The 14,366-nt window shown below is 36.5% G+C and overlaps 1 protein-coding gene across 7 annotated transcripts in view; it reads left to right on the forward strand.

Annotated features, from left to right (window-relative positions):
• The window catches only part of KANSL1L (KAT8 regulatory NSL complex subunit 1 like), a 130,923-nt gene extending 116,683 nt beyond the window's left edge, over positions 1–14,240 (forward strand). For 4 of the 7 annotated variants that reach the window (XM_047085517.1, XM_047085515.1, XM_047085519.1 and 1 more), the window contains 7 exons: positions 3,112–3,240; positions 5,548–5,666; positions 6,648–6,772; positions 8,237–8,288; positions 9,462–9,574; positions 11,587–11,755; positions 12,624–14,240. In XM_047085517.1, coding sequence (XP_046941473.1) covers positions 3,112–3,240; positions 5,548–5,666; positions 6,648–6,772; positions 8,237–8,288; positions 9,462–9,574; positions 11,587–11,755; positions 12,624–12,854 — 938 coding nt within the window. In that variant the 3' untranslated portion in view covers positions 12,855–14,240. Of the gene's footprint in view, positions 1–3,111; positions 3,241–5,547; positions 5,667–6,647; positions 6,773–8,236; positions 8,289–9,461; positions 9,575–11,586; positions 11,756–12,623 lie in introns of those variants that run through there. The other 3 variants (XM_047085518.1, XM_047085521.1, XM_047085522.1) reach the window with 2 other exon arrangements.
• Positions 14,241–14,366: the final 126 nt, after the last annotated feature.

Here is a 14,366-nt window from a genome sequence, read left to right on the forward strand (position 1 = left end):
CAGTGTAATGATCCCTTATCTATACTGCTGAAATAGCCTAATCAATTCTTCCTTCTCTCCAATCCCTGTAGCTTGTGATCTTTTCAAGATGCAAAGCTACTTATATCACACCTGCTCCCCACCACTATAACTTAAAATGATTTGAAAGGAAGTATTACTGAGGGACCCCTAAAGCTCTACCCACACAGGATGGCTCCTACCTGTTCATGGTTCTTTTTCACTATCCTCCTTACTCTATACTACCTAGCTGCTGTTCTGTTGCCAAATTTATCTGGCTTCCTGTTGGGCCTCTCTATACATACCATTCTCTTCCCCTTGACATCAGTTATTTCTATTCATATTTGAAATCTACCACTTTACCTGGGGTACTTTTCCTAGAGCTCTCTTACATACTCCCATTAACTTCTCTAAATAGCACTTCTCTTTTCTGTTACACATTGGTTGCAATTATTTGAGATAATGCCTGTAAAGCCCATTAGGGGCAGGGATCATGACTCTGCTCACCAGTGTCCCTAGGGTACTTGGTATTGTAATTAAGTCTTTATAGTTAATGAATAAATGAAAGGGAAGGCAGGAGACAGGAGAGATATGGGGTCAAAGTGTGTTTTAGGATAGAATCTAGGAGAGGATTTTGGAGAGCAAGCACTGAAAGGCTGAGAGGGTTATAAATAGACGAAGAGAATGTATAGTTTTTCAATTGTCATATTACCTACTGTTTCAAGAGTCCATTGCAACCTCACAAGACAATAAGGGAAAGTAAGTGTAAAAAAAATGATTAAAATTCAATAAAAAGTATCACCTTAGGGAAGGTTAAAGTTTCTTAAAAAAGTTTGACTTGCTTTTAGAAAAAAAGGAAGGTGATGAATTGCTTTTAGAAAAGAAGAGTGAATTGACTGGAATTTGTTTGAAAATACTCCAAAAATGTTTCCATTAAAACAAGAGATGGCATTATTGGAATACCTACCTGCCCATGCCAGGCACATACAATTTTAAAACCTCACAATTCTAGTTACCCTTTCTAGAAATGAGTTTAGAATTATGCCTGCCATCTTGTTTTCTTTGTGACATCTTTCTCTGAAGTCTTTGGGTGGTAAGAAATCTTGGGGCCATCTTAGAATTCTGCCATTTTCCCTGAGCTTTTTAAGGTCACTTTCTGTTTTCAGGCAGGTAGTTTTGCCTGGTCAATTTGATCATTTCTTTGCAGTAATCTCATCCCTTTTCTGGTAAGTTTTAGGGTATCTTCATTGTGATGTGCTGTAAGATTAGAATTTTTTCCCCCTCCACTTGTCTTGACAGCCAACTGAGTTCTTGAAATCTTAGGGTTAATATCACTGTGGAAAAACTTTGGCCCATTTCTTCAACATTGGCTACCATTCATTCTGTTACCCTGTTTTGGTTTGTCCCCTCTCCCCACCCCCAATATTTTCTATCACTCTATTCCTTTGAGTTGTACAGTTCTCAGTCAACCTAGATTTTGATGTTTAGCCCATGTCCACTGTATCATTCAGTCCAGTTAGTGATGGTTGTTTTTAAATTTGAACAATCACATTTTCCATTTCTGAGGGCTCTCTAGTGGGGACTTTTGCCTGTTTCTTCTGGCAATGTTAGTTGTTTCAGTCTTGTTAACTGTATTCTGTGCATCCATTCACTATTACTTGAGATGGTTCATTTCTACATCTTCTTTGACTTTTACGGTGTTGGTATTCAGATTTTTGGAGTCTTGTGTTCTCACCGTTACAGTTCATATTCACTATTAAGACTGTTCTGCCACTGCTATTTATGGGATCCTTTCCCTGGATGGGTAGAAGTTGCAGTATATACTGTTTTCAGGAGCAGTTAAGGTCAGGCAGGACATAGTTCAAAGTGAGGCACTTAGTATTGCTTTCTCATCCATTTCTCTGCTCGGCTTGGATTTTGTTATCTATTAAGACAGATAATCTCAAGGAGTGTGGCTGAGAAGTTGGCTTGTGTAGTTATCCTTTCAGTTAACTGTCCATCTAAGTAATTATCCTCCACTTTCATTTCCTCCAGGTCTAGAGCACCTTTGATGGTCATAGTTTTGTGGCAGCACTTTCTCATGTGCTTTTACCTTGATTGCTCTCCAAATTCCATGTGGTATTAGTCTTTCAGAGATTCCTCACAAATTCTGCTTTACTCACAAGTTCCCTTTTATTGCTTGCTAATGTGTATATATATATGTGTGTATATGTGCACATCTGTGTGTCTATGTATAAAACTTTTGTCTGTTACTTTTAGGGTGCTTTGTCATCTTGTAATCAGAGTCTGGTTACTGTTGGTAGACCACACTTTGTTTTTCAGTGTTGGTGAGAATTTGGCACTTAGGCCTACATTTCTTTTTCCATTCCTTTCCACATCTCCAACACCTTCAAAAAAAGCCAATTTGGTTATTAATCCAGTACTGGAAATATGGGTTTCAGATAGATAATAACGATCATGAAGAAACTAACATTTATTAAATACTTTGGGTAGGTATCCTCCTAATGACCATTACAGGGATTAACTCATTTAATCCTCATAATCCCATGATAGGTGCACTTATCCCTATTTTACAGATAAGGCAACTGAGGCATAGAGACTTCAAGTGACCCTAAAAGTTTTAGAAAATACATTGCTTTTAAAATTGAAAGAACAGTGCTAGGTACCGTCAGTTTGATGAAATCTGGTTCTTGCCCTCAAGAGGTCCCAGTCTCTTATAATTCTGTAGGATTTTACTTGATCCTGAATTATTTTCACACTGAAGGGTGAGCAGGGGCTAACTTAAGGATTCATATCATCCTCAGGCAACATTTACAGATGTGAACCAACCTCCTCTATAAAACTTTGCAATTTAGAAGGCTTTGAGAACAGGTCACCTTTTCATCCCCTTCAAATAATGGGGCAACTATAGGAAATTGGATGCTTATGGAAGAGGTTTTTAAGGAATCTTATTATGGGTATTTTCAGTGTAGGATCATTCCATTTTGGTATAGAAGTATTTCATATGTTATCCTGAACTGGTAAATTAATGTTCTGCAATGTTATAAGAAATTAACACGTTCATTATCTATGTCAAGGGAAAGAAACTTCACATTTCCTTTCTATTTGTTTTAGTACATAATACTTCTCTGAATCAATGGAGAAATGGATATTCTCCTACATGCAAGCCTCAGATAAGGTCAGAATCTTCTGTACAGCTGTTCCAGGGAAGAAAGAAAAGACACTTGAGTGAAACAGCATTAGGTAGGTTAAAATGAGGATGTGAGCACTAGTACTAAAAACTGAAAGTAAATTCTGATCTTCAAAGAACCTCTGCTTCATGGTAATCCAGAATAATCACTAATTACACAAAATATCCATGGTCCTATAAACATTACAGCATATTCATATAGACAATTCAGAATGATCTGTGGACTGGGCATCCATCCACTAATGGCAATTAAGGATTTCCTTCCTATTTTCCCTGTCCAGAGTTATCTTCTACTGACTATCCTCCGAAACAGAACTTAAGCCTCCAGGGTTGTGTTCTGGACTCCGAGTATGTCAGTACAAAGTCTCCTCACAGAAATGTATTACCATTTCGGGGACTTACTGTGGGGGTGTCAATTCACTGAAGCTTCCTTAGAATTTTGAGAAACTGGCTGAGATTCACCAAAGGTAACTCAACCAAGTAGTTCAATTTCTCTTAGGAACTTATAGTTCCAAAATGGTCAACAGATCTCTTTGACACTAGAACTCTTCTAATAATACAAGGTGGGATTTTTGTTGTGGGGACTTGGGACTATCAGATTGTTTCCAGAATTGTTGCAAATAATGATTAAAAAATAAAACTTACCAGGAAATATATATGCAAATTATCTATATACTTTTTTGGTTCTTGTTCATTGTTCCAGTGGACAGAACACTATACTCATTAGTCAAGTATTCGCCAGATGTAATATGTCAATATACCCAACAACTTAGAAATTGCATTCAAGATGTGCTGGACTAATTATACTTGATGAATTTAACACATTTATCACTACTGTCTCTAGAAATCCCACCTTAACAGCCCAAGTCACTACCTGATAAGGTAGTGTGGCACAAAATTAAACTCCTGGGCCACATCCAGAGATTCCATTGTGCTTTTTAGTGCCTCAATCTTAGGACAACCAAGAGTCACCTAGCTTCTGAGGAACTTACATATAGAGATCTTTCTCTTTCAACTTACAACAGGGTTGTATCCTGATAAACCCATGGTAAGCTGAAAATATCTTGAGTCAGTAATTATTTAATACACCTAACTTACCAAACACCATAGCTTAGCCTTCAATGTGCTAAAAACACATTAGCCTACAGTTCAGCAAAATCCTCTAACACAAAGTGTTGAATATCTCTTGTAACTTACTGCATACTATAATGAAAGTGAGAAACAGACTGGCTGTATGGGTACAGAATGGTTTTAAGTATATCCATTGTTTATCTTCATGATCACATGGTTGACTAGGAGTTGCAGTTTGTTGCCCAGCCTAAGGGTGTCCTACCACACTGCTATCCCAGAAAAAGGTCAAAATCCAAGGTACGGTTTCTACTGAATGCATGCCACTTTGGGGCTGTCATAAAGTTGAAAAATCCTAAGTAGAACCATTGCTAAGTTGAGGACTACCTACATACCAACACACAGGAAAACTTGCATCTCTTAATAAGAACCACTATGAAGTTCAGATTACCTAAGATCTAAAATGTTTCACCTGAATTGATCTAACTTCATAACTTCAAGTTTGGTGGGAATACAGGAATAGAACAGGTAAGAGCCAGACTACAAAGTAAATAGGTAACTCCCGAAAGAGCAAGGTAGCTGGTCTCTTTAACAAATATCATGAAAAACAAACTCTTCTAGATTGTAAGAAACTTAAAAGACAGTAACTAATTTCAATATATGGATCCTGATTTGAAGAAAGTACTAACCATAAAGGACATTTTTTAACAACTAGAAAAATATAAGTATGGACTGGGTATTAAATTTTATATTACACAGAATACTTTTTAAGATCAGTACTAAAGTAAAATAAACAAGGGCAGAAAATAAGTGAATAAATATATATTCACAATTAGGGAATCAAAACAAATGGAAAAATATTTTCCTATGTAATTAGAAATTAATAATTTAATGTATTAGCAGACAAAGTCTCAGTAGAATGGTCAGAAGATCAAGTTAAGGAAAGGAAATCTCCCAGAAATTAAAAAGTCAGAATGAAAAACACAGAGAAAATTAAGGGGGTAAGTCTTTGGATGTTAACATCCAAATAATAGGCATTATAGAAAACATGAACAGAGTGAAGAGAAGGGAGATTAAAGAAATTAGAGGTACTGGATTAAAAGAAAATGGAAGTAATTGTGACAGAACTGTGGGTAAGATTTTTTTCATTTCCTTAATTTTTTGTTTTTGATACATAAGTTTTAAAATAAAAAGATCAAACAGATAAGGAATGTTACCTAATTAGGAAAGTAATTTTAAGACCTATCACCATGTTTAATGTATGACATTCTCAATGGTTCTTTCCATGGCAGGAGAAAGAACTAGATTTGAAGAATTTGCTTTTCAACGCACAGAACCAGGATCCCATAGCAATTTTACTGCTGTTACTAATGTCAATGGTATATCAAGAACCCAGAATTCATCATCACAAGTAGGTTTTTTGGTATACTGAACCCTAAAATTTCTTGTAGATTTTTAAAACTGGCCAGTAAAAAAACGTATAGAATATTTTGTTAACCTTTAATAGCCTTATTTTACTTGTACATACCGGCCCGGTTTTTGTTGTTTTTGAAAGAAAGGGAGAGAGCGAGCGAGCAAGGTGGGGAGGGGCAAAAGAGGGGAGGACTGAGGATCCGAAGTGGGCTCTGTGCTGACAGCAGGGAACCTGATGCGGGGCTCGTAACTCATGAATCATGACATCATGACCTGAGCTGAATTCAGATGCCTAACTGAGCCACCCTGGCGCCCCTAAAATGATCTTCTTAGGAAGCAATAAACTGTATTTAACTTTTTTACTAGTGAGCTAATTGCTCAGTAATCCTTGATTATAGTTTTTTGGTTTTTCCTGTGAGAAACTATCATAACCATCCCTACTCCTTACCAGGAAGCTAAATTTAGTCTTGCTAATAAGAATCCAGCACTTGTGTTGTTCTTACTGTTTTGTCATCTGGTCAGAGTAGGGGTTAAAAGGTGAAAGGGTTTAGAAGAAACTGTAAAGCTCAGGGACCAGGAACACACAAATGAAGATTATAAAAAATGATCTTTACTAAATGGTACACCAAATATTTCATATTCTTTCCTAATAAGTGTGCTTGTTATATGATCATTTCCTTGACATTTGGGTGCTTTATGGTAACCTCTAGTAAGAGTTTGACATTTTAAGGTATTCCTATTTTTTATGGTCTTAAAAATAGGCTTGTATGTGTACACAAATGTACACTTCACACCTGCCAAAGGGATTGTGTTGTTTTACAAAGGAGAGGTGTGCTTGTTTTAACATTTTACAGTCCACTCTATCACAACGTATTTATAAAACATGTATGCAGTACACCTCTTCTAGCCCTCATGAAAGGAGGGCATCATCACAGGTAACGAGATACTGTTGTTGAGTTGCTGTCCTCCTACCTTGCAGAATACTGCACGACGGAGATTGAGAAGCGAGAGCTCTTATGACATAGATAATATCGTGATTCCCATGTCATTAGTTGCCCCAGCTAAGTTGGAGAAACTCCAATATAAGGAAATACTTACTCCAAGGTATGTATACTTACATCTTTTTATTTTCTCTTCCTTCTTGAGTAAACTTAAATTTTCAAAGTGAAGTTAAAATTTTAATTAATGAAAGGAAGATGTTCCTCTCTCCTGTCTTCTACTTAGAGAACCATGGAGGGAGAACGGTGAAAGAAACCTTTATATTACTCATGCTGAAAAAAAGTGCCATATATTATCACCCTGCCTCTCAGTTTTTATTAAGAATTGGGAATTCCTAAGACTTAACTTACTCTAACGCTCTTAAAGTCTTTTTTTCAATGTTTAGTTACCTTTTATGTATATATGGCACTAAAGGCTATTTAGGGATGTAAATAAGCTGAGTAATAAATAACCCTTGCTCTTTAACATGCAGTTCTGTAAATGACTGCAAAAAGGGTTCAAAGAAAGCAACTACCTTTGCAAGGGGTATTCACTGCAAGACAATAACACCTATGACCACAAAAATAAGATTCTGATGTATTGCCAAGTCAGCAATACATACATGATATTAGTGGGGCATCACGAAGGAGGGAAAAAGAAGAAAGTTTATTCACACAGGGGAACCACAACAAAGGCACACAGGTAAGTGTGCAAGCCTAAGCTAGAGACCAAGTTTTTGTATAGGGTGATGAAGTTATGGCTACAAAAGAAATTAGAACCGGATTATGGAGGTCCCTGAATGCCATACACAGATCTGCTTCCTAGTGGCAGTGAAGTTAGTCAAAGTCTTGCTTTGTTTTGTTTTTTAGCAATGATGAAAGCAGTTTCTTCAGAATGTGAATCTGGCACCAGAAAGTAGACAGAAGAGGGTGGAAACAGACATAAGCTCAGTGACAACTACAGTAATTCCTACCCCTCTCTATATTAGCTGATTTTGAATTCTCTTATTCCTAATTGCTTTGAGGTATTAAGAACTCTTAATATTCTAGGAGGTATTATGAGAAATCCCACAGAGAACTTGTTGAGACATTCTGCAGAAGCAGAGTACCATTTGTAGTTATGATGTTCTGCAGCAACGATGTTTTTTCAATTGACATTGGTAGGCTGCACCTGGCTGGCTGGGTTGGTTGTTTAAATAGAGGAATTCGGTGATCCAGTGGTTAAACTCAAGAGGCCATGCCGGGTGTCTTCACACAAAGAAATTGCCAAATGCTCAAGTGAGGGATTTTTTGTTTTTGTTTTTTCTTCCTGCCACTGTATCACCATCTGTTGACTTAATTCAAAATTAGTATATTCTTAGGTATAAAATGCAGCTACACAGAAGAGACAGTTATTCACTGTAAGGCCAAAAGTCTCATCTTCTTTTCATAATACAAATTTTTCTCTTTAAAAAAATAAAGTATGAAAATACAACCATTTGAATTGTGCAAGTCCCAAGGAAAGAAAACACTACTGCATTAGCTGTGCTTAGAGAATACAATTGCTACACTTAGATTAACATAAGCTGAAACTGGTTTGTATCTTCAACAGCTGGAGAATGGCTGTTCTTCAGCCTCTGGATGAATATAACGTAGGTGAAGAGGTAAGTTGCCTTTCAGTTACAGATAACTGCACTGTATACATTACGAAGCCTGCTTAATCTGGGACTTGAGGAACTCAAGGGAAATATAAGCCCTTTAGCATACATTGACTTGTTTTTCACTTAGGAAAAGAAAGTTCATTAAGGATATTAACTTCATTAGGAAAATGTTTTTGTGCAAATTTAGATTTGCAAAGACAGTAACATATAAAGAAAAACATGTCAGTTGCTTACATGAACTGTTGAAACACTGAATTTATGTTAATATCTATATTTATTTCCAGTTATTAGTCCTGTTTTTCTGTTTAAGGAGATGTGGTCTTAATATTCAACCCTACAATGCCATATTCAAAACCTTGGGAACAGGTTGCTTTTGAATTTGGAAAACTTTGGACTTAAGAAAGAAGACATATGTGGAGTCTAGCATAGTTCTCATAATCAAATATTAATGTTTCTGTAGGGAAATATTTATAGAAATTGGAATAACCTCATCATTCCAGAACGGGCTATGTCACCAAATGAATTATGAGCACGTGTTTTTTCAGATTTTTAGAACTGAAGGAAAGGGACTGTGAGCCTGTATGGGTAAAACTTCTATTAAGACAAGCATAATTTCAGGGAAAAATGTGTAACCAAATCAATTTGAAAGTGATGATCTGTAGAAGCTGTATTATGTAAGACATTTTGTCTCTATCATAATCTTTCTAGGCCCACTGACTGTTCTTCAGCTACCAAATCAACTTTTCAATGCACTCTTCCCTAGTTCAGAATGATTCTGGCCAGGAAACCCAAATTCTTAAACCACTACCACCAGAGTCTTAGAACCTCTGATAACTCATTAAATTAATTTTCTTTTTTTTCAGTTTTACTTTTCTTTGATATTAACATGTTAAGAGAACAGTGTATTCCATAAAGGGCAATCAAATACAAACCTTTGAATGAATTAAGCATTAAGAATTTCTTATACAAAGCACTGTGAACCTATCTGTAATCTAGGTTAAGTCTTCCAATATGACCCAGAAGTAAAAAAGTTTAAAAAAAAAAAAAAAAAGTTCACTCCCTCTATTTTCGAATTTGAAGTTCAATTTTAGAGTTTTCTTCCTATATTCTCTTGATGAGAAATTGTTCTATTTCAAAATGTTTCTGATAAAAGAAAAACTTTCTTTCTAATTCCAGGTAGAAGATCTTTCTGATGAAGTCTTCTCCCTAAGACACAAAAAATATGAAGAGAGAGAGCAAGCCAGATGGTCACTATGGGAACAAAGCAAGTGGCACAGAAGAAACAGCAGGCAGGTGTTATCAACTTAAAAGCCAAAACCATGAAATCCATGTAGAATTAACAAAATTCTGCATGAATATTGAGGAAGACCACTAGAAAGGAAAAAGTATATACTGTATAACATCAGTTATTTGTGCACAGGAGGGAAACATTGCATTTACTGAGCTTACATTCAAAATATATTTTGGCTGGGGCTCCTGGATGGCTCAGTCAGTTAATCGTCCAGCTCTTTTAATTTTGGCTCAAGTCATGATCTCACAGGTTTGTGAGATTGAGCTCCGCGTTGGGCTCCACACTGATAGCGCAAAGCCTCCTTGGGATTCTGTCTCCCTCCCCCACTCGTGCTGTCAAAATAAATATATATATACATTTTGGCTAATTACAGAGTAATGAAATGAGTTTCTGTATTTTCCTCCACTCTTATTTCTCATGCTTATTGTCAGCCTGAGGAACAGATTTAACTCAGCAAATAATGTGAAAATTCTCCCTAAAGTAGATCATCTCATTGTACTGTAATAGCAGACCTTACACTAGGGATTAGAATCTTGGTGATCGATTTTAACATACCCACTTAAAAAATACATTATTTTTTTTTTTTAAATGTTCTCAAAAAACCTGTCCAGTCTAAGAAGCAGATGGTCTAGGGCACCTGGGTGGCTCAATCGGTTAAGTGACTGACTGCAGCTCAGGTCACGATCTCAAGGTTCATGGGTTCCAGCCCTGCATCGGGCTCTGTGCTGACAGCTCAGAGCCTGGAGCCTGCTTTGGATTCCATGTCTCCCTTTCTCTCTGCCCTTCCCCTGCTCGTATTCTGCCTCTCTCTCTCAAAATAAGTAAACATTTAAAAAATTAAAAGACAAAAAGCACCTGGTCTAAAATACTTTGAATATGACTTTTGGGGAGGGAGGATTAAATCCTGAGAACGTAATTAGTAATTATATATTTGAGAAAGTCCATGGTATTTTATATTTACATTTCACTGTGTTTTAATATAGCCGAAACTCAGAAAGGAAGATCATGAAGTCTGGGTAGTCACTAAATTTAGTGTGGGGGCACCTCTCATTTACTTAGTACAGTTGACCCTCAAACACAGGTTTGAACTTTGTGGTTTGAACTATGTGGGCCCACTTACACACAGATTTTTAATAGTACGGTACTATAAATGTATTTTCTCTTCCTTACGATTTTAACAAATTTCATTTTTCTAGCTTACTTTACTGTAAGAATACAGTATATAATACATATACAAAATGTGTGAATTGACTGGTTTATATTACTGGTAAGGTTTCCTGGTCAACAGTCAGCTATTAATAGTTAAGTTTTGAGGGAGTCAAAAGTTGTATGTGAATTTTTGAATGCACAAAGTGGTTGGTGCTCCCAACTCCTGTGTTCATCAAGGGTCAGCTGTACTTTTATTTAAGTAATCGCTACACCCAATGTGGGGCTCGAACTCACAACCCCGAGATCAAGAGTTACATGCTCTACTAAGCCAGCCAGGCGCCCCTCAACTGTATTTTCAAAACACATTTCTCTCTTTAGGTCTGAAAATATCCCGATTTCTTGTAGATCCTTATTCCAAGAGTTATCTTAACACACATATAAGACTCAATTGTCTTCTTTCTCCACATTCCAGAGATATAATTTTCTAGAAGTACAGAGGAAAATGTGAATCGAGTCTTACATGGATGACATTATAATAGTCTTAGAATACTCTGGGAACTCTGAAAGACTGTAAGGGTCAAGTAACTGTCCTTTCTTATTTAAAAATAAAACAACAAAAACTCCCTCCTTGAAAACCCGAAACCCACTATTATAATTTGGCAGTTTCATAAAATAGTATTCGTAACATACTGTTTAAGTCTTTGAGAAAGCATCAGGAAGATTGACAGATGAATTTTTAGAAATCTTTTGGGCAGAACTGTTTAAAGAAAAGCTATCAAGTTAAATGGACTTAGGGGTCGTTCATAAAACGTTAAGACCTCAAGAAATAGTAATTAAATATTTTCTTGATTTTCTTGCTAGAGCTTACAGTAGAAACGTTGAAGGACAGGACTTGCTCTTGAAAGAATACCCTAACGACCTTGGTGGTGGTCAGCACTGTGCTGCCGAGAGTCCTGCCGAGCCTTCTCCGCAGAGCCAGGATCTGGGCACACGGGGCTCACCTTCCTTAAATCAAAGTCAAGAACTCAAGGTAAGTATGATATACATGACCTGTGACACCTCTTTTTCAATGCCTTTTACCCTTTTGAAAACCTGTTTGTAGAAACCTGCTGGTTGCCAATTAATGAGTTCAGCATAACAATCCAGCGTTAACTGCTGGGTACAAATTTTCTAGTTCTGTCACTAATCATACACACCTTATCTTTTCGTAGAACATGTCAGTACCTAACTCCACCTACTCACTTATCTGTTAGGAAATGGGGATTCTATCCAAGTTTCATGACGACACAAATCTGATTAGAGAGAACAGCACCTGGCACACAGCAAATGTCAGCTAGTTCTCTTCCCTTCATAACAGATTTTTACCTGTCTCCCCGTGGATCCAGTTCTTACCTCACAGGGAATGATTTCTAACACACCATCTATAAATTTTTGCACTGTTCTTCATAAGTAGGTGTTGAAAAAGAAGAACTGTATCTAGAACACAGAGCAGAAACTATAAAAATTAATAGGCAAGTCTTAGAAAGCTCGGGGAAGGAAAAATCAATAGGTGTCTGTGATAGTTATGGGATGGAAATGGAGACACTCAAGTAGATCAAACACCTTTAAAGGGGCTTTTCCCAAAGCGCTCCTGTGCTGATAAGGAAGACCCGTGCCTTATAGCGGTGTTTCCTCTTTGTGGAAGGGTGAAGTGGAAAGATAGTTCCCAAAGGTCTCTAAACAATTGCCAGTATGTTCCATTGGAGTTGCTAGATCTTTAGGCCCAAATGAAAATGTGTACATTGACGTGCTAAAGAACCAAACAGTAATTACACAGTTGACATTTAAGGATTATTGGATACATGAACTTTAAACAAATTAGTTGAAACTTAACTGAAAAGGTTTTCTCTTTCTTTCAGTCTTTGTGGTGGGAACGACGGACTTTTCCGCTGAAGGATGAAGACACAGAAGCCTTACTATGTCAAGATGAAAAAAAGGATCATAGTGAAAGTTCAAGCCCCGTTTTCCGTGGAGAAGTCTTCTGTACTAGTGCACCAGAAAACGGTCACCATCCAAAAAGGCAGACAGATGAAATGGAAGAATGCAAACCTTTTGGTCTAGGACTTACTCATGTTAAAAAAAACAGGTGACAGGGAAAGGTTAAAAAAAGTATGTAACTGAATGGAAAGCAGGAGGAAAAAATAAGCCCTGTTCTCCATCCCCCACCCCCTCAGCCACAATTCCAGAGTAAGAGCATGTACTGCATGTATTAATCTTTTATGCTGTTTTAAAACAGGCAAGGTAGGTCTCTTTTTCCTTGAACCACAGGAATAACTAGCTTTTCACCTACAGACAAGTGCTAGTCGTTTGTGTTTATGATGCAAATCACAAGCACTAGAAAATTAACTGCTGCAAGCTGATGTTAAATCGTATTACTGGGTAAATAATTTTTAGAAGACTTCATACCCACACATACATATGTACACACACAGAAACACCTGTGCATCAATGATCGCTCTTTTTCCTATACATTTCTATGTAATTTCTATGGTAATTCATTAAAATTGCCTCAAATATATGCCTTTGTATATGGGAATATACAAATATGTGTGTATAGAGTATATATACATACATGTACACACACGTAGTTTTAAAAAACACTGGCAGTGACCACTCCACTTGAAATGCATGGATGAATTATCCCATGGAATGTAAGCTGCACTGTAAAGCACAGGTTCCCAGTGACTATGGAGATTTTAAACATGTTTAACCAATAGAAGTTATATATGGAAATTTCTATACCAGATAACACAATATGCCTTTATTTGAAATCACTGTTATCTGTTGGACTAAATTCAGATCATCTTCTATTCACTCCTAACAGATTAAGACAAGCAAAGCAGAGTTAAATATTGGTCTAATTTTAAAACTTGAGTTTTATCTATCCTATGTATCTCATAAAGAGAAGACCCCAAGTGAAAATGAGCAACAAATAGGAAAGTAAAAAATGTTGTATTTCTAGTTAATTTGGTCATTCCTTACCATTAGCTTACTCTATCCAAACAAGCATCTATTCTCATGTGTATGCTAGAGTGAGAAATTTTTTTAAAGGATAGTGCTTCAGTACTGAATACAGGAGTATACATTAAAGAAACTTCTTGAAGCTATTACATAATTTTTTCTATATAAAAGTTGAGGACAATTTATGAATCGCTTTCTCTCATATAAAAAAAAAGGTTATTCAAGTTATAGTCCCCATATAACTGACAATCCTGGCCACCTGGCCTAGTCTGGGGGACTCACACCAAGTTTTTGTTAGGGATGGGGAATTCTACTAGTCCCTTTAAAGAAGGAAAAAAATTCAAATTCAAAACTGACAAATTTTTGCTTGTAGTTTTACTGTACATTTATTTTTAAAAAAGAAAACAAAAGCCAGACAAACCCAAGTTGTCTAGGCAAATAAGCTCAAATCTTTTTGTCATGTCTGACATTATAATCTTCTATGTAAGTTTTTTAATTAAAGTTATTTCTATATGCCTCGTGTTGTCTGATTTGATTAAACGGCACCTGTTCGTGGCACAAACCTTTCCTAAGTCAAAAACAAACTTTTACACTGTAGTATAGGAAAAAAACAAGCAAGCTCTATTCTATGCAGAAGTGTT

This window comes from Lynx rufus, unplaced genomic scaffold, assembly GCF_022079265.1.
Source record: "Lynx rufus isolate CCGP_SWC_20201006 ecotype Redwood Valley unplaced genomic scaffold, mLynRuf1.p SCAF_2, whole genome shotgun sequence".
Lineage (NCBI taxonomy): Eukaryota > Metazoa > Chordata > Mammalia > Carnivora > Felidae > Lynx > Lynx rufus.